At 36.8% G+C, this 21,512-nt stretch overlaps 1 protein-coding gene across 1 annotated transcript; it reads left to right on the plus strand.

Moving 5' to 3' along the window:
* Positions 1–1,480: 1,480 nt before the first annotated feature.
* On the plus strand, positions 1,481–20,408 carry LOC121431318 (deleted in malignant brain tumors 1 protein-like). The gene is made up of 9 exons (XM_041628831.1): positions 1,481–1,830; positions 10,157–10,510; positions 11,358–11,666; positions 12,571–12,885; positions 13,429–13,755; positions 14,420–14,746; positions 15,308–15,400; positions 16,760–16,841; positions 19,256–20,408. Exons 1-9 carry the CDS (start codon positions 1,746–1,748, stop codon positions 19,662–19,664), a joined length of 2,301 nt encoding a protein of 766 aa, XP_041484765.1. The 5' UTR covers positions 1,481–1,745; the 3' UTR covers positions 19,665–20,408.
* The last annotated feature ends 1,104 nt before the right edge of the window (positions 20,409–21,512 follow it).

Below are 21,512 nucleotides of genomic sequence, written 5' to 3' on the forward strand. Positions count from 1 at the left end.
TAAAAATTAAAATGACATAAAAAATGCAGCATAGCTTCCCCAAAGGCCTTGATTATGAGAGTATGAACATTATTTCTATCATTTAAATTTTGATATAAAAAACATTTTGTCCATTTTTAATTAGTTATTTTAAATAATAAAATCATGTGATATTTACTTACGCCTGTCCTCCATTCTTTGCGCGCGGAGGAATAAATCTCATGTTCCCTTTGTTGATGTGCGAGTGTGATTATCATACGCCTATTTGAAGGGTAACATGTGTGTGGATGAGGGTGTTTGTGTGTGCGCGCGCTGTTAATACATGAATGGGTGCGTGTATGTTTTATGAGCGAGTGTTGGGAATCTTGAGAGTTCGAACGTCGGGGATATATAATCAGCGTAGATGTGAGGATTTTAGAGGGGGGCTGAGAGAGATAGAGAGTGCATGAAAGAGAGAGGACGAGGGAGAAGAAGGCGGGAAAGATAGACAGAGGGGAGCATTAGAGAGAGGGCGGGGGGGGGGGAGGGAGCTAGAGAAAGGAATTCATGGAAGCCTTCTGCCGTCGGGACCATGTTCACTGTCATGTTGCAAACGTACATGATGTTCATTTTTTGAACTCCATGGCAAACTATAAGTCTAAACGCTGATCAGATCGCACTGCACTGACTCCTGCAATTTATATAATGCAATGTAATGTAACACATGTAGAAAATCTTTTCTTCGTTCGATTCATATCATGTGGAATTTTCCATCATTATATTCTTCACTTATTTGCTACGAAGGAGCAAGCATCTCATTGGTATTATAGTGAGTAATAACGAGGTAGGCCTACAATTTCTCATTAGTTCTCAGGAAAACGTTGGGCTTCGAAAATGAGATCATGATATTGGGGGTTCTAATTTTGTAAGTGCAAAAACAGAATGTGCATTTGACAGTATGCAAAATCAGTGGTGTAAACCCGGTCCGAGCTGTGGGGGAGACGTTTGGTGCTGATAGGTAATTCCTATGATGGCCGTTTTAATTGTGTCATAAACTGTTGAATTACAGTGCGGCTGACCATACACATTGGAATGCAAGCGAGTGAAGTGAGAGAGTAGATTCCCAGCAATTGCAAAATGTATTCCATAATGAAAGGGGTTTCAGTTAAATTTCTACAGCATACATGTGGCGGACCGTGACCCGAGGAGACAAAGCATTGGAGGGGCGCTGTATTGTAAGTGAACAATACTGTGCCCCTCCAATGCTTTGTCTCCTCCGAGTCACGGTCCGCCTCTGCATGTTATAACGTACCAATCTGAAGGTGATGTCAACCCTGGAAGAAATACTTTGGTGTTTCAGAAGAAGACTTCCGCATCCCTGTTTCTTCGGGCCATGGTAACAAATTTGCATACATACATCTTCCTCATATTGTATGAATTGCCCTTTAATGGTTGTATTTATTTATCATACATTTTATATACATGTTTTGAAAGTGATGAGATCATAGTGGTGCCTTTCCGACTCCAGGAAAACGAAGAAAATGCATGACAGCCACTTTTAACTTCCGTACACATATTGACATAGCAATGATTTGTCTAGATCTACATCTTATTTCCTTATACTTCCACACAAGAACAGTCACTTAGCTTTGATTTTGAGCATGCGCAGTGTTTCGAAAAATGACATTGCTTCTCGGATAATTTAACTATTGCATGTGTGAAACGCATTATCATCATTATCATTCACTACGTTTCAGTACCCAGATTGCTTAGGTTCCATCTGGAATATGGGGAGATTACATACATTGTTGTGCATTTGTCTCCTGCTCTTTGTGTCAAGAGTGGTGGCCAACACTTTTCCATCGCAGTATAGTAAGTACATAACATACGAGATTCCTTTTCATCTTTGAGGATAAAGAACGACAATGTTTTAAAATTCAAAGATGTTCTAAAATAGCTGGAAAGGAAATATCAGACAGGCTTTGATAATGAAGTCCATCTCTTGAATGAGCTAGTGTAATAGTATTTAGATCGTCATTATCCACATTATACTTGCATTGCCATTTATTGGCATCGGGGTTTTGTATATTGAAATTGTTGATGCACAGACCAGTTAGTTCGTTATTAATCAATCTCACAACTTTTCCCGTTTTGTCTCTCTTCTTATTCATTTTCACTTCCCTCTTTTTTTATACCTCTTCTCCTTTCCTGATTCTTCTTTATATTTTTTTCTCCGCCTTCCTTCCCCTTTTCTCCTTGCTCTTTTTATAATTCCACTCTATTCATATTCCTCTTAGGTAGTTGAACGTCTTATCAGTAAGCACGGTCAACTTTTTCTATACCAATGTATTAGTTTCTATTCTATTGGGCTATATCTGTATTGAGATTAATCCTAAAGTCATGCATATGCATACATACTGAAGGTGGTTTGTATGTTTTTAAATATGCATTTGATTATATAAATTGTATTTTTTAAATAAACAATCCATTTTCTTTACTACCTGATAAAAATCACAACTATTATTCAATTTTTTCATTTCCAATAATATACATCAAATACACAGAAAATAAAACAAAATGTGATTACAAATTATCTACGGATGAGTTATAAATATTGTACGACAGTTATAAAAAAAAAGCTTGTATTGAAAATGAACGAATAAGTTAATTTTGAATGACACAAAAATGACAAATAACAGGGGGATTTAGAATTGGTTCCTGTCCAAACAAAAAGAAAGAAGAAAAAATATCCTGGCTCTCAACATTATTACAATGAGAGGACTTAGAGGCTTTAAGGTGGAGTTCAACCTGGCTATGAGTCGGTTTTAACAAAAACAGAAAATCTTAGAGCAAAGTATATCAGTGGAGGTTTGATAAAAACCTATCGAAAATGGAAGAGTTAAAAATTATTAAAAATTTTTATTTGATGTCTAATGAGAGCAGTACACCCACACTGTTAGAAAATTTATCCTAAAAAAACCTAAATTTTCTGCAGCAGTCTCGAGAATACATGCAATTTTAATGAACTGTGTAATGTTACATGCAGGGTATAAACTTACAGGACATTGGTATTAGGTGTATGAAACTTTACAAATTTCCTGTAATATTACTCACTTTCCCCCTTTTTATAAAAGGCCTGTTCTGTTATTGCTAAAAATTTCTTGTTATAACAATTTAAATAATGATTCTGTTATTTCATCTATAAAATCTTCTTTTTGTAAAGTGCATAATTATATCAAGCAATGTAAATTTCATACGTTCTTTAATAGATTTGATTTGATTTGATTTATTTATTTCCGTTTCACAATAGTATAATGAACATAGCAATAATATAATAAACATAACAAAACAAGGTCGAAAATACTACGAAATATAATATGTATACATAAATAATCATAAATTTAAAGAACACAATTGAGTAAATAAATTTATCTGAAATGACATTTGTATTTGAAAGTAAAACGGAGGGACTTGCCGAAAAAAGCAAAGCTTGTACAGGAGGCAAGCCCCTAACTTAGTTTCAATATAAAACTACAACAAATAAATATTGGTTCGTAATAATAAATTTGTTTAAAAATAAATACAATTTTTGTGCACTTGAAAAACCGTAACTGATGGGTCATGTAAAGAAATATTTACGTTATACAATATTTTAAGAGAGGGGGAGGTGAGGGGGGGGGGGGACAGAAGGGACAGAGCAGTGCAATACACTAAGTAGAAAAGAAATATGGCAGGCAGCAGGAGCAGGTACTTGGCTAATTGCAGTTTTAAGAAGAAAAAATAATGTAAAACAAATAATATACATGACTATATGTATATAATATAAACACATATACATAAAAGTTGAGTATAATTAAATCAGTTATTTTAGTTATTCAGCTTGACCTGTTTGCGACGAATATTTCAGAATTAACATTTTTTTCAGTTTGCGTTTAAAAATATTTACATTAGGGGATTCTTTGAAATCTTGAGGCAGAGAGTTCCAATAGGCAGGCCCGGAGAAGACAAACGAGTTTTTTGCAAATAAAGTTCTTGTTAAAGGAAGATGATAACATAGACGTTGCCTTGTAGGGTAGCTGTGTACGGAAGCATTTTTACGGAACATATTAAAGAAAATGGCGGGGAGATCGTCCCTGCTTAATTTAAACATAAATTGACTAAGTTCGAAAAGATATATGTCATTTACTTTAAGAATGTTATTTTCAAAAAATAAGATATCAGTATGTGATCTAAAGTGTGCTTGAAAAATTATTCTTATAGCTTTTTTCTGGAGAAGTAATATTCTATTTATTTGTGTTTGTATTGCACATCCCCACGCAATAATTCCATAAATAATATATGGTAAAATAAGTGTGTAATATAATGTTAACAAAGTGCGGGAAGGGAGAAAATGTTTAAGTTTATTAATAATTCCAATGTTTCTTGAAATTGTTTTACATATACTATCGATATGAGGCTTCCAGGATAATTTGTCGTCAATAAGGACACCCAAGAATCTAGTAGTGGAAACATTATTAAGAACAAAATTATCAAAGAAAATCCTGTCAGTTAGAGTATTGACTTTATTACTGAAAAGCATGTAGTTTGTCTTCTGGTGATTAAGTGAAAGTTTGTTGGCCTTGATCCAATCTGTAACATTTGTTAGTTCAAAGTTTAAGGTTCTAACGAGTTGGTTAATATCATCATGGGAAAAGAAAATATTGGAATCGTCAGCAAAAAGTATAAATGAAAGTAAATTTGATGTATTTTTAATATCATTGATGTAAGTAATAAAAAGAAGTGGGCCTAGTAGGCTACCCTGGGGGACACCGCAAGTAATTGGAAGAGTAGTCGAATTGCAATTATTCACTGATACAAATTGGGTCCTATCAGTGAGGTAACTCCTGAACCACTCCAAGGCCTTCCCTCTAACTCCATAATGACATAGTTTATGAAGGAGAATTTCATGATTTATAGTGTCGAAGGCCTTGGAGAAGTCCAGGAAGATACCGACAGTATGACAACTATTATCGATGGAAGTGGTGACTTTATTTATAAATGACAAAATTGCATGGGAAGTACTGTGATTTTTACGAAATCCAAATTGGAAGTTTGAAAAAATGTTATGTAATTTGAAGAAATCACTAGTTCTGGTATGGACCAGTTTTTCTAGAATTTTAGATAGTGAAGTTAGTAAGGATATTGGACGATAGTTAGAAACGAGTTGGCTATCACCTTTTTTGAACAGTGGGATGACTTTGGAGATTTTCATTTTATTGGGGACCCGTCCAGTGGTAAGAGAGATATTAAAAATATGTACCAATGGATCAACGATGGCTGCAATGATTTTTTTTAGAAGAAAGTTTGGTATACCGTCATACCCCGGGCTTTTCTTATTCTGTAGATTGCTAACAATGTTTATGATTTCCATAGAATTAGTAGGGCTGAAAAACATAGAATTGGGGTTAGGGTCGTCAAGGAAATCAGAAAAGGATTTGTTAGTTCGAGGTATATTTTTAGCCAAGTTGTTGCCAACATTTGAAAAATATGAATTAAACTCTCCTGTGATTTTATTAGCGTCGTCTGTAATAGTATTATTTGACTTTATTTTTGTGATTGTAGAGCTTTTTTTCTTTTTGTTCAGTACATTATTAATAATCTTCCAAGTATTTTTCATATCATTTTTGTAAATGTTCAATTGGGAAGTGTAGTATTCCCTTTTGGCAATACGTAATAATGTGGTAAGGGTGTTTTTATAACAAGTGTACTTAGAACGAGAGTTTTCGTTAGGTTTAGAAATATATTTATAATAAAGATTATTTTTACGATTAATAGATCGTAAAATAGATTTAGTGATCCACGGATGTATTGGGATTTTTTTATAATTTGACTTTCGGTGGGTGATAAGAGGGACATTGGTGTCTAGACAAGATGTTAATTTGGTAATAAAAATGTCGTAAGCTACATCAACCTCTGTGGAGTCAAAAATGGTCGACCAGTCTGTATTGTCTAAATCATTAATTAAATGAGAAATGTTATCATCGGTTATTTTACGATAGGAAGTATTATATGATTCATTCTTAAAAAGTTTATTTTTAGACAGCTTCGCAAAAATTGAAAAGTGATCAGAAATATCACTAAGAACTATACCAGCTTGGGGGGTAGGAAAAGTTACATTACTAAAAATATTATCTATAATAGTTGCAGAAGTGTTAGTCACTCTCGTTGGTTTAGTGATTAGTGGTAAGAAAGAATTAGTCAAAAACGTTTCGAGAAACTCTTGCGAGATATTGTTATTGTTGCAATTCATTAAATTGATGTTGAAATCCCCCATAAAAAAACAATCTTTGTTTTTCAGAAAAGGATTGAGTAAATAGTCATTGAGGGTTTCCAGAAAATGTCGAGTATCGAGAATTAGGAGGTCGGTATAAGACTCCCAGTATCAGATTTTTCCTTTTGGATTGATGATTTTAACAAAGAGTGATTCTAAAGCGTCATTGGATAAAGTCATATTATTTATAAGATTATATTCGTATTGCTGGGGTATATAAAGTGCAACACCACCACCAGGTCTAAGAGTTCTGTTATTACCAACTAGATTAAAATCGGAGAGTGCAAAAAGAGAACAAGGATTTTCCGAAAACCACGTTTCAGTTAATCCAATGATTGAATGTTTCGGAAACTGATTTCTATCAAGAAATAATTTTAGCTTATCGAAATTTTTATTGGCACTACGAATATTCAGATGGAGAAGAAAAATATCTTCTTGAAGACTGCTAGAATTAATTAAAGATTTAAAATGTTGTTCTGTAAAATACTGTAACAAGTAACAAGCTGCCCACATGGGTCATTTGGGTCAAAGTTTGAGTTAAGATCAGCAGTATTATCATTCAGGTAGTTTTTTATGTCAGTATCAAAATAGAGGTTTTCTGACGAAGCGCCGTGTTGTGATGAAAGGGACAACAGGTCATCGTTGCATAACGAGCTGAATGGAAAGTCAGACAAATCAGACGTCGGAGCCGGGAAGAATTACACTAGATACGCTAAAAGAGTAGACACGCCGCCATGCTCCTGCTCCTGTTGCTGTGCAAGAAGAGGGAAACGAAAATGAGAGTGTGCTGTGCAAGAGAAAAAGACAATACAAGTTTGAAGGAAGACAAGTAAAATGGGAAGAAAAGAGACAAAAAAAAAACGAACCAGACCAAATACGAGAACGATCATTACTAATGTACAATGTGAATGAAATAATAATAATAAAAGAATAAACAAAAAAAAGAAAGAAAAGAAAACAAGATAATTAAAAAATTAAAGAAGAAAAAAATAAAAAACGGATGTAACTGAGAATGCTACAGACCAATCCACGTGATAAGGGGGAAATAAGAATGATTTGCATTTCTCCCTTAGGAATTATACAGTCGTTGATTATACCAGTTATTGCAATTATTTGTTTACAAATGTCAGTGGAGCGAGACCAAAAAAAGTTGTGTTGGTATAAACGTTAACATCAGCAACAAAGGTATATAAAGTCTGTGCCCACAAAAAAGTACTTTCACACGTTTTGAACAGCGTGTGAATTGACAAGTATTTTTTCATACAATGTCACCAAATCGATGGTAACTCAAACCAGATTCGTTTTCGGGGGGGGGGGGGGTCTTATCCAGTTACTAAAAGCTTTCAAATTGCTATCATATTATGCAAGATCGAGATCAATCTTTCCGTCGTTACACTCTAAAAAAAGAAAATGCCAACTTAACAGTTGAAAGGCCGGAGGAGCGACGACATCTTCCAAATGCTGCGTCAACCCAAAACCCAAAACTGTTGGGTTCAGCTTTAAACAAGGGTGGACGCAACATCTGGAAAAGGCCGGCACCCCTCCAACCCCTCTAACGCTGATTCAACATCAGAATTCTTAGAGTGTATGCAATTGCAACTAGTCAGGAATGAGTGCAAAAAATCAGTACATCAATAATGATTGGAATTTTTTTTTTTTTTTAAAGTATATAGGCTACTACTGACATAACGCAGAATGGCAATTGGTGAATGTGCAGCTGACACAATGCATGCTTGAGAATCTGGAGCAGGGAAAGATGCCAAAGAAAATTGCTATCGCTACAGAAACGTATAGTGAAAGCGATAATAGATTCAAAGTTCGTTTATCGAAATTGTAAGCATTGTAATAAAATGAAGGAAAAAAAATGCATCATTGGGAACTGGCTCATTCATCCAATAAACCATCTGCATCTCATGAATGACATTAGCAACCGTTTGTCTAAAAAGAATAAGGGCACACGGAAGCATTCAGCTGACTCGACTGCATGTATTGCGATTTAACTCAAGTAATTGCATACATGGATGGATGGATACATGTTTTTTACACAAGGATGCAAGGCTTAACAGTTGCAAACAAGAAAGGGCAATTCTTAGTAAATTATCGTTACTTTATTCATATATGGCACTGCCTCAATGCAAATCAGACAATGCATATCTTCAGGGGTTTTAAATGTGTGAACATAAAATTAATCTATCCATCTTATATGAGAAAACAATTTTTTTGAACTCAAGATCGGAGATGGCATGCGACACATTCACACTTTTCAAACACACGAAGGGAACCCCCGCTTTATCAATTAAAAAAAGTCGTCTTTTTATATTCATGGAAGCTACCCGCGATTTAATCTGATGAATACAATATTTTATAAGTAACTTATCAAGTACAATCATCCCTTTCCGATCTAATTAATTGCCCTTTAAGTCTTATTGAAGGGGTCAGTGTAGCATAGTGTTAATAATCCACACTTTTGTAAAAATCCGCCATCCTGAATCACTTCTCTATAATCCATAAGAAATGTCATTTAAAAATTCAATCAATAAGTAGGCCTCCTGAGGCAGGCATGCTTTTCCCCGCAAAAATACATCTTTATGCAGGTTCATAGTGCTGAACCACACTTTCCAAGATGATATCCACCATAGCAACAGAGAGCAGGGTGTCTGGAATAGAATTAATGTAAATGACAGACAGCTGTTTGTTAAGGCATGTGTTTTTGCCTTCATGAATCTTAACCTAAGCATTTATCATGCATTAAAAAACGTTTATGTTATACCAAGGGCCTGTTTCATAAAGGACCTGCAACCGTCGTAACTTTGCCATAATGGCAACTACCATGGTAACATGGCTCAGCAGCCAGTCCCAATCAAAATCACCATGGTAGTTGCCATTATGGCAAAGTAACAACAGGTGTAATTCTCTCTTTAACGGACCCTAATGCCATGGTCACATTTGTTCTACGGCGGCCGTACGGCGAGTCGAAAACAGCCGTTTTAACATTTTTTTGTCCAAATACATATAGGTGGTTTGAATCAAAATTGATAAAACGGCTGTTTTCGACTCGCCGTACGGCCGCCGTAGAACAAATGTGACCATGGCATAAGTATTGTCTTTGCTGACCTTTTTATGACGAGTAACCGAATGTTTCGACATATATTTTCATCATCTTCACCATGTTCATGAATCTTTATCTTAGCAATTATCATGTGTGAAGAGGTTTCTATGTTGGACATGACTTTACTTCTTAATAGTATTTTACACAATTATGATTGCTGTCAAGATATTTATTCAAAAAATGAAATTTCCTTAATCTTGTTAATATTAGTAGGAAGTTAAATGATGAAACATATTGAAAAGATAAATCTTCATTTATGTTATGTGTAATAAGTGCTAAGCCACAAATTCAAAAGGTAATTTAAAATGTTCTCTCATAATCCACCCAAATGTTGACTAGTATGTTTCTTCAACTTGCTTTTTAATGTCGAGTATTTAGAAGTGTGTGTAGCAAAAGTTGGCATTCTTGTATCATTAATTTGATTTATAGATTTTTTTTTTTCAAACTTTCAAAAGCGATTATCACAAAATTAATGTTAGGTGGGTTAGCATTATATGCTGCACCGAACCCCTATGTACCTTTTGAAACATGAAAACCAATTTTATTATTAACAGAAACAGTATTGTGAGTTTTCATAATGGGTTCAGGTTTGATAAGCAAGCAGCTTTCTAACCTATAACCGGAGTCGTCTTGTCCAATTTGTTTGTTTTCCTTTTTTTATCGCATAATGAAAATGAAATTGGCATGCTAATTCTCTTTTTCTATCATCAACCCTTTATTTTATAAGCCTTCTAATAAACACGAATAATTGATTTTAAAACAATTTTCCCTACTTGCAGAACCTCTCGAAATTCGGTTCCAAGGTAACCGCGAAAACAAGGGTCCAGTTGAGATCTTCATTAACGATGACAAATGGGTGCCATTGTGCGATGACGACTTGACCGACGCGGATGCCAAAGTTGTCTGTCGGACCCTCGGCTACGCGGAGGGTGTTCGCCAAGCTACCGATGCCAGTGATGTCGAAGGCAGCGGAAGCGGCGACATCGACTTTGATTTTACTGATGATAGACGAGTACCTTCTTTGAAATGCACTGGAAATGAGACGAACCTGGCTTTCTGCCCCTACAAGAATATCGGCATTCACGAATACTGCGATAGGAACGAAAGTGTCACAGTCAAGTGTAAAGGAAAAGGTAGGATTTTTTTTTAAAAATCATTGATCAGGTAATGACGCTAGTTTATTCAGCACCTTCTTATCTTGTTAAGTTTCAAATGCAAAGTACTATGTCATAGGTGTAACAGCATTCCAATAACCGTTCCCGTAAAGATGTCTTTTCGGTGTAAGTTTCTTTCTTTTTTCTTTGATCGAATGATATTTATTATCTCTATTTTAACGAAAACAATAGGCGAGGGGCACTAGCAACAAGTATTATCTCATGCGTATGTGAGGCAGGATCTCACTGGCAGACACTGTCTATAAAGACTGTTGGGTTAATTGCCCACTAGAATCAGAATGACCCCTTTATAAAAACATGAGAGAACTCAGTTCTGAATGGGTTCATATACGACATTAACGATTGGTATATATCAACAGTCCTGAAATGTTCCTCATAGCTTTTATATATGATTTAAACATTTGTATCAAATTATCTTAAATATGCACGGCATAATGTAGATTAACATATACAATCTCAATCAATGCCACCTTTTGCCAGAATCTTACTAAACGGATGCAATGTGTTTTTCCATTGCACCTTCCCTGTAGTCCCCATTGCCATGGTTATTGTGTCTATGGTGGCTGTACGGATCAATACTCAAAGGCTGCATCCATGGTTGCTTCGTGAAAAATGCTTATCTGACGTTTGAGAAGGTTCCTTGTCTGATCCGATTTTACCTCGAAAAGGAAGTGAAATGTGGCTTTATTCTCAATAAAGAGAAATTTCATATCTAATATCTACTCCATTCCACCATGAACCTACTATGCATGATCTCGTGAGATCTTATCTTGGTATTTCTACTTCTCCTTCTCCTTCTTCTTAGCAAACGTTCGCTTGCAGGACGGTACCTTTAGAGAGGGAAGAGTCGAGGTGTTCCACAAGGGTTCTTGGGGTACCGTCTGTGTGAATAACTTCGGGGTGTCCGAAGCCAACGTCGTGTGCCGAATGCTTGGGTTCGGGTTCGCCGAACGCTTCTACGGAGCAGAGAAGTTCGGTGCGGGTGCCGGATACATTGTGATTGGTGATCTCGATTGCTCGGGAGATGAAGTGAACATTGGTCATTGTTCACCTACTGAATCTGGAGTCGAAAACTGCACTCACCAGAATGATGTTGGCGTAAGCTGTGTAGCACGTAAGTATTTCTTAAAATTATACCCCACCTAAAAAAAAATCGATACGAGTTATCAACTAAAAATGTAATTCCACCGACCAACACCGTTGTGAAAATAATTCAGAGACAATATCAGTCTCTAAAGATGCTTCCTACTCAATGTGGCCTTGACAGAGCATTGAAAAGATGGGAGCGTGATAAATACGATAAAAGAAGGTCACTTTCGATGGATTTAGCATTTACCACAGACCATGACCCAAACTGTAATGCGTGTTTGGCACGATAAGACCTTGAAGCGCCCTTTGTTTCGACGTCATACGAATACCGCGATAGTAGTCTGGTAATCATGGTAATATGAATATATATATTATGACCATTGGCTACAAAGAATGAATATTGCGTTCACGTGCACAATTTTTTTCTACCCATTGGTTTCAACCTCTCTTTGGTATGACTTATATAGTGAAAAAAAATATGAGAGATGCGTAGCTTCACTCTAGCTCCCTCAGAGCTGTCATCCATTCTGAATCCAAGGTTGGAAAAAATGCCTCCGCCGGGAATTGAATCCGGGTTCCTGGCTCTGAACGCTTTAAAGACTTGACCACGGAGGCGTGCCAGCAGATAAGCGACACCGAGTTTAACTGACCGGCAAACAGATTACCAACTTTTGATTATTTTGTCTTTGGTGCAGATGAGTTTATGAACAATGAGTAGACGCTTGCCGAAGTTAGATCTGAGCTAGTACAAGCCTAAATACATGCATTCCTTTCTCATTTCTTTCAATATTATATAAAAATACATATATATATGTATGTAAATATGCAGACACACCCATACACACACACAAACACACACACACACATATATATAATGTTATACGTTCATTCGTTTTAGCCAATGGTCACAAATATTCTTGTCATTTCAGTTCCTGTTCGCCTTGAAGACGGGTATTCACCCAATGAGGGTCGCGTTGAGGTGTACTACGATGATGCATGGGGTACTGTTTGCGACGATGAATGGGATATGGAAAGCGCCGAAGTCGTCTGCCGAATGCTCGGTTATCCGGAGGTATACAGGTCCTACGGCTTGGCGTTTTTCGGGGAAGGGCAGGGCGATATTGTCCTCGACAACTCCCAGTGCAGCGGGGATGAAAGGCACATCGCTCTCTGCGGAAATCCGAAATATTTGAGTCATAACTGTGAACATAATGAAGACGCCGGTGTAGACTGCTCTGGAAAAGGTACTAATTTGATTTGATCATTTTTAGATATATACAAATCTATTTCAAATTATGTTCGACACCATATTGAGTACTGCTTTCCAAAGTCGAGAAGAGGTCTAGAGATGAAAAGTAATTGACTGATGAAGAAATAAACACATTTATATCATAATGGTACAGACACTGAACCTAGAGAAAGTGATGTACACATTGCAAAATAAAAAGTATGAACAGTTTGTAGATTCTCGAAGAATCAATAAACTAAGTAAATTATGAAATGAAATCAAAAGCAAAACACAGCTTAACTAACGTCAACGTAATAAACAAAGCATTTCCGCCTTTGGCAAAGAACTTTTTTAAAATGAATAATCGTATTCTTTAAAATTACTTTAATGGTATTGTGATGACTTATTACGTACACATCAACATTCATATCACAATTATTCAAACCATGCATTTTAAAATTTCCTATTGTATTGAAAAAAAGGTGGGTCAATGGTTACTGACACCAGTTCCTGGATCGTTTATTTTTATCAACCATACCTTATAATGTTAAAACCAAAGCTACAGCAAATATACGACTTGTCGATGGGCCAACTCCGAACCAGGGTCGTCTCGAACTGTACCTGTTGGGGGCCTGGGGCACTGCCTGCCGGAAGGACTGGACACACATCGACTCTTCCGTGGCGTGTCGCAAGCTTGGCTACTTCGGTGCTGCGGACACTTTATCGCCACCAACTACCTACGGGAATGGGACGGGAATGGTGCTGCTACGGGAACCCCGCTGCAAGGGCAAGGAAGAAGATCTCATGCAGTGTAATGTTTCTTACCCCATAGGCGTCACCGGCTGCACGCATGGCGATGATGTTTGGATTAGCTGTCTGCAAAAAGGTAAAACATGCATTTAATCTGTTAAACATTCTTACTCATTTGGCGCAGGGAAGTTGAGCAAAGGACTCAAGTTGTCAAACTAGCTACACTGTAAGATAATTTATCCTTAAATAAAAGAAGTTCTAGCAACAACCCCTGTAATTTTACCAGATTGCGTAATATGACAGGAAATTGGTATTTGGTGTATTGAACCGTACAAATTTCTTAAAAGAAAAGACACTTTCCCCTTTTTAAACAGACCTATCCTTTGACCTGTATATTGCAGAAAAATCCTGTTTTATGAATTTGCAGAATGATTCTGTTATTGCTTTCTGCAACACCTTTTTTCCCTGTAAAATCAGAGCTTTTTAACAATGTAGACTTACAGCAAGAAACTGAAACATACAAAGATTTGGGCGTTATTTTTTTAGTCTTATTTTGATGTCTTTCGCTGTAATAGTTGTCTGCATAACAGGTAATAAATGTATTTGATCACCTTGTGTGTTCTCTTTTTATTCCTTATGGGTCTTGGAAGTTGAGGAAAGGACTTAGGATGTCAAACTAAATAATTTTTTTAAGAGATATGGCGTAGTTCCTTCTGATCTTTTGTTGGGGGTGTTATTTCGATGCATTTCACCCCACTGACAGACATTCATGTTTTAGAACTGTCCTACCAATACCACAGAAAACCTTGAAGTGCGTCTTGTCGGCGGATCTTCTCCTGACGAAGGGCGTGTCGAGGTGAAACACCGGGGTCATTGGGGGACCGTTTGTGATGACAGCTGGGATATCCTGGACTCGCACGTCGTGTGCAGGATGCTCGGCTACAGTGCAGCAAGGGAATACTCTTGCTGCGGACATTACGATGAGGGTTCAGAGCACAAGTACATTCTCTTGGATGAAGTGCAGTGCAGCGGAGCAGAAGAGAACATTGGACACTGCATGCGGCAGGACTACGGGGCCCACGACTGCGACCATTCGGAGGATGTTGGGGTTTCCTGTATAAGTTATGGTTAGTTTTGGTTACCCTGACGTCATAGATATTATGATGACTAGTGGTATAAGAAGTAGTGCACTACCAAGCAGTATAAAGTATATTGTAGCACGGGCCGCGGAACGGTTTTCCAAGTGAAGGGGAGGGGGGGGGGGGGCTGGCCATGCCAAAAACCACAATCGTATGGTCATTTTTACGTTTCTGTACACGGTAATTGAAAAGGGGGGGGGGGGGCTGAAGCCCCCAGCAACCCCCGCTTCCGCGGCCCCTGAATAGTAGTAGTAGTAGCAGTCGTAGTAGTAGTAGTAGTAGCAATAGTAGTATCAGGCAGCGGGAGTATTTTCTGAAGTTGATATTATTTATGTTGTTGCTATCATTATCATTGTTGTTGTTTTTTGTTATTATTTATCATCATTATTATTTTCTAATAATTAGCGTTTTTTATTCTATTAATTCAAACTATACCATCATTTTTATCATCATGTGTAGCAGTCAAAAAAAAGTAGTGATGGAGTAGAGTTGTATTAGAAGTAAGTATTAAAACCTTATTTTTCGACACTGTATTCTCTTTTTTTTTAGAATCGACCACCCCGTTACAAGATGTCCAAAATACGCCTTCAGCTGAACCTCGCGTGAGCGAACACTCGACGGCCCTATCGTCACTCTTGATAGGTAATATACTTTAGTCACTCATATTTCGAAGTCTCCGCAATATATTTCTGGCATTGATAAAAAAACATCGTAAATAAAGCACACGACAGTTGCCAATGCTGATACCCATGTTTTCCCGAATTGTTACCTAGGGGTGGATTATGGATCTCTGAAGAAGTTGGGGAGCTCATTTTGTTCTTTTTAACAGGCAAGCCCACGACCTCTATATGGAACAATTCCGCCCCCCAAACAAAAAACCCCACAAAGTTGAAGATCACACTGTAGAAGGGGCAAGCAATGGCCACACGCCCCCTCTCCTGCCCTTCATGGATCCGCACCTGAATTTAGTCCAGGAAGATCCATGCAGCTCTGCTTTCAAAGTCCAACCCATTAATGGGGTCCGGATCATCATTACTGCTAGTGTTAGTATAATAATAATAATCTTTATAACCGGTATGATAATTCACCATTATCGGTGATATGGTTGTCTTGGTGGGTCTTATCACTAACATTACTACGACTTTTTTTTAACAAGTGCACACCTAGTTACCAATAATGCATATAGCATTTCCATTTAATTGAAAGCAGGATAAAAGAGCATTGTAGATTAAATGCCTAGCTCACGGGCATAGGTGCCGCGGCCGGGGATCGAACTCCGGACTTTTTATGTATAGCCAGGTGCCTATAGACCACTCGGCCACAGCACCTTCACTTTTGCCATCACATCGCGATATTGCGTCAGGTCGGGTAATCGCATAATATCCGACCATTCATAAACGGGTTTCCGGAAAACCCGAAACGTCGGGTCCTGTCTATCCTACCCTTTGTATATTGGGCCTATAGCTTTCACAAAAATTGGACAAGACCTTTCAGGTTTGCATGGGTGCGAATGTTCGGGTTGCACATTCTCTTGACCTCACGCAATAACCCGATATGATTGTACAATCCCAATGTTGCTAGTATAACATGTATTTCTATCATTATTATCATTACTTGGTATATCGTGGACCCAGTAAATAATACAAATAACGATCATAAATTGGGAATCATTATCATGATAATCATGTTGATAGTATGGTGATGTTACTCCCAACAAAAGAAAATATGCGGGCATCTTTTCATTAATTTGTGATGACGCTCTTCTCACCCCTTCTCCTTATAATACTGTAGGATACTTGACTAAGTTTACACTTGCAATTGTTGAAGATCACCATCGTAATTTGAACTTTGTTCTCGGATTTTGAACTTTTTATTTCGTAAACAAACTAATTTCATTGTAAATAAATTAGGATCCTATTTCAGAGAATGACATTGAGGAAATTAATCTTCCTGCACATTCAGTCATTTAAAATAAGTCATTTCTATTTTCATTTCATCTAGGTACTGTTGTATTATTTTTATTGCTTTTCCTGATTGCCCTCGCTGGTTTGGTCTATGAGAGGTCCAGAGAATTACATTACAAGTAAGACTCATTTTTAACTTCCTTATTATGCCATCGAACTCATTTATTAATCATACCACTGACTCGTTGGATTTCAGGAATCTAGTAAAGTGTGATCATTGTAAATGCATAAAGAACGATACTTCGTTAGTAGCTGGCTTGAGTATTTACCATAGATTTGTAGACTTATGGTAATATTTTTTTTCATTCTAAACGTCCTTATGTTTTAACATAATTTACGAATAATTATTTTTTTTCTTTTTGAAGTGGACACGCCTCTATATGGGAATTTATGTTCAAGTCTCTTGCATCTTTCGAGAAAAAGTTTCTGAAAATCGAACAGGGTATCAAAAGGTCTCTGCACTATCACATGCATGGGAAATAACAGTATTACAAAGTTTAATTGGTTGAAACAAAGCACTGGAAACCTCACATCCTAAGATATAAGAATGATTGTGTTTAAACTTTGTTCACTTCCTTTCCATCTATCGGAGAAGGAAAGAGGGCGCTCATAGACCTTCGAAACCAGCCCAATAAGCCAGTACGGAGTTCCATTCTGCGCATGTTCAGAATGTCATTCGGACTAAAAGTGAAATAGTGATTTAATATCTAATAAAATAAGCGCCAACTTTGATGTCTCGATTATTCAAATATTTTTTTTTCATTATATCCACAAAAAACAACAACAATGCGTCCACTAGCGACTGGTATTTCACATTTGGCCAAGGACATTGTTATAGCAACTTGTTAAAGCATTCAAAGTGAAAATGCAACAAATACATTTATAGAATGTTCATTAGTGTGCTATTCTAGTTACCTTGTATATACAATTTATGCATCCTGCTATGTAAGGCATGGTTACATAATATCTTGCTTTGAAATCTGCCTATCATAATGCCAGCAAAAATGAAAGGTAATTTAACCAAAATTGCCCATGAGATAATACCTAACTGGTATGTTATCCATTTTGTTAAACTAATATTTGGGTCATTTCTGTCTCATTGTAACTGAGCTATTTCAGCCAAATTGTCCAGAATGATCTCCTGTTTTTCAGTCACTTGTGGCATCGGGAACAGATCTACTACGATTTCGACGTCATTTTTTTTAAACATGTCAAATGCTTGGTCACACGTGTGCTAGCACTAGTTTCGTTATGATCTGAAATTATCGAACAAGATTCATGCAAATGAGCGGGTATATGAACATGGAAATTTAGCTACACATTTGCATAACTTTTCATTGATCACTACAGTACATGTTCGGAACTATATAGAGCGAAGACGAAGTCAGTTTGTTCTGTCCGAATATTAATTACATTATATAAATGGTATGTGGGCTAGCTACGAAGTATTATATGTATAAGGCAAATGGAAGTCTTGCCTATTCTTTAAAGACATATATATATATAGCATCAAGTTGCAAAACGCTCATGTATATGCTCATTTTGAAAATATTACCTCAACATAAATGATATATATTTCAAGTGGAACATCACACGAAATGATTATGTCAGATACTTACAATTTCCTGTCATTAAGTGGTATATTTAAACAAACAGAGTCACTCTTCTCTGTCATTCAAGAGGAAATAAACACTTCAACTTAGGTATTGCATGTGTTATTTTGCTTTATTGTTCTATTTCGTTTTGTGGTAGAAAACAATACCATGAATATTCCCGTAAAGAAACAAACCGAAATTTGACATTCGCACACGCTTGTCATTGAATCCAGAACAAAAACAAATCCATAATTTGATCTGTCGAAATGGTCAATCGCAAAACAAGTAAAAAATGCCTTTGAAAATAAGGAAAATCCCCTTTAAAAACATTGCCTGTTCTGTATAAACATAACATGATATTATAATATTTTTTTTTAAAGATAACATGTTGGAATCATGTACAATGCATCAAGATCCAAACTTTTTGGTAGTCATTGCGCAGAAAATAAACAACTAAATTTTCATTGAATTTCTTTTTATCTTTTTTTCACATTCACCCATGCGTAAAGAGTTCTCACAAGAAATTCAATTTTCATTACTTAAATATTCTTACAGAATATGTTTCATCGTAATCAAAGTTTTAATTGATGATTTATAAATTAATTCCGGGACGAAACGCAATTTCTCCAAAAGTGATTAATCCATGCGCCTGCTATGGCGGGTACTATAGTAATCCTAATCATAATTATACTACTGTTTACAAACTAACTCTCCATTTTAATTTTTTTTTTTAGATTTCTGGGGGCAACGATTGAGCAATTGGTAGTACTGGCAGTAATTTTTCCCCCGTTCTCTCTGAGCCATGGCTCAGAGGGAAGTAACCTATTCCTGTTACGTCTTTGCAGACATGCTACATGTTGCGAGTATTCTCTGTAGTGTCAATTGATTGGCTTTTATGGTTCATTTCTATTGCAAATTGCCGATTTTTTTTTCTTCAGGAAAATGATGAAAATGGCGCAAAGGGATCTGAATCTCCAACCTCTATCACGGAAGGGGGAGTCGTCAACCAATAGCTACGCCAAATCCTTCACCGGAAGTCACCGTGACCGGACGGAAACCAGTGTTGGTCCGAGCTGCAGCCAGGCTATAGAGGCTTCGGCCTCCGCCAACGGACAAACCAATCATACCGTGTACGAGGTTGACAGCACCGACAAGGAGGTTGAAAAGCTCCTTTCTGTCACATCTAATGTAGACCCATCTCCACCGGAGCTTCCCAAGAGGGATCCGCCTGCAGCAGTGCCACCACGACCTGACTCACCAGCAACCTACGAGTGTCCTCTGGATGTTTACGAGCCTCCTTCGGACTATGAAGACGTCTTGACTGCTACGTGTAAAACAATTGTCTAGATAAATATCCTTCTAGGATATTTATCTATACAATTGATTTCTAATACTGCATTGAGCAGCATTAAACGAATACTTGCTTCGATGCATGATATCTCTGTCATGTGATGTCAATGCCTGAAAACACTGTTTAAGATTTTAAGCAAGTTGATACAGTATGTAACTCTAACAACAAGTTCTTTCATTTTATGGTGTTTTTTTTAGTCTTCTTTAAACAACCTGTTTAGAACTGACAGGCAATGTGCTTGTATTTTTAAATAGCCTTTTAGGCATACAAATCAAATGACAGAGGTGCACTAGACAACGCAACGTCTCCCGCATATAGGGCTAAATGAAACTTCATTTAAATTTGCTGGGAAATTCTTAATACAAAATTTACGTGGTTCATATGCAGTTTGTCTATAGTTCTTGCTTATAATATTATTGAAGAATCGTCAGTTTTGTATAAACGGCGTTATTGTACACTAATGAATAATCCAGATAACGACCTTACGTTACCCGTAAAGGCAATATATCTATAACCAGATTAAATTAAATTGGACACTGTTTGATATAAATTTAATCAATATTTCCATTAGATCATGTATATTGGTTATACCGTTATCCAATGTTATATTTACAGGCAGTTGAAATTAATGTGTCCCAAGAAAGGGAATTGAGGCACCTGGGTTCCGTAACACAATGGTTAGCAATTAATCATATGCTTGATTTTCACGATTGATTGTACATTGTAGTCAATGGAATCAAACGTAGAAAAATGCCCTACGATCATTGCTAAGCTTTGTGTCACGGGACCCAGATCTTTTATTTATTTAAAGCTTTTTAAATGATTTTAAAATTTTAATTTGCATCATGATATTTTTTATTCTTCTTCTTTATTCTGATAGTTATTTATTATATGAAAGGTTGGCGCATAGATGACCAAGAATTGTTTGAAAATTTCAATTTCAAATTAATTTGGGCAGAAAAATTGGTCCTTGAGTAGTAAGGATACGACGACCTGGCGTCAGAAAGGGGTGCGTAATTAGCATTTATTTCGTATTCTTAGTTTAGAGTTCAACTAATCTCGAATTGAGGGTGGATCTGGATTCACACGTGAGTGCGCGCGCAAAATAGTATCCAGTAGTTATAAGGAACTTTTCGCAGCTACAACGGGGACAGGCTCAAGAGCACAGGAATTGCGTTGAAAATGCCCGTCAAATAACAATAAACGGCTGGGAGGTCTTTGTCGAAAATCGATGAACTAGAACAGCGGTTACTGAGCTGACCAGAACTTGCAAATATTATGTATGTCATTTGTCTAGGGTCACGACGAATCTGCTGCTCTGATTTACCAACTCTCGACAAAGACTGCTTTGTTGTGAAAGGCACTTGCCAATACATTCCCTATGTTCCCGAAGGCGTCGTGCGCCGTGAAAAACTATCTCCTTACATGCCGTAGTATTTATCATTTGTAATCCGCCATGCTTCAATGATTTTGTTCGTCAAAAGCTTTATGGCCTTTAAATCAATGAAGCTATATTACTTCTATTATTAGTGTAGAATCTGTAATAAAAACGTATTTTGTCATTGCTATATTGATATATCTAAACGGATTTAGTTTCACATTTCTTGCCGGGGCACTGTAAAAAATATTGGGTAAAATTTATAACAGCACGAGGGTAATTATGTGTCCAACCAATTTGGGGGAGTATTTTGCCCAATGCGGGAAGCATACAGTCCAGTAAGGTTAAAAAACAAATAGGCAGCAATTACTATAGAATTGGCAAAACTTTCATCACACTGGATAATTAAAAATGCCCAAAGGAGATGCCCAATGTTTGTTGGACACATGATTACCCTCATGGAGCA

Source organism: Lytechinus variegatus, chromosome 17 (genome assembly GCF_018143015.1).
Source record: "Lytechinus variegatus isolate NC3 chromosome 17, Lvar_3.0, whole genome shotgun sequence".
In the NCBI taxonomy this organism is placed as follows: Eukaryota; Metazoa; Echinodermata; class Echinoidea; order Temnopleuroida; family Toxopneustidae; genus Lytechinus; species Lytechinus variegatus.

Excerpts from the sequence above, each read along its gene's own strand:
- LOC121431318 (XM_041628831.1), top strand. The coding sequence starts at position 1,746 with ATGGGGAGATTACATACATTGTTGTGCATTTGTCTCCTGCTCTTTGTG. Across the intron at positions 10,511-11,357 it reads AGTCAAGTGTAAAGGAAAAG|CAAACGTTCGCTTGCAGGAC; the intron begins GTAGGATTTTTT and ends CCTTCTTCTTAG. Across the intron at positions 15,401-16,759 it reads CCTATCGTCACTCTTGATAG|GTACTGTTGTATTATTTTTA; the intron begins GTAATATACTTT and ends CATTTCATCTAG.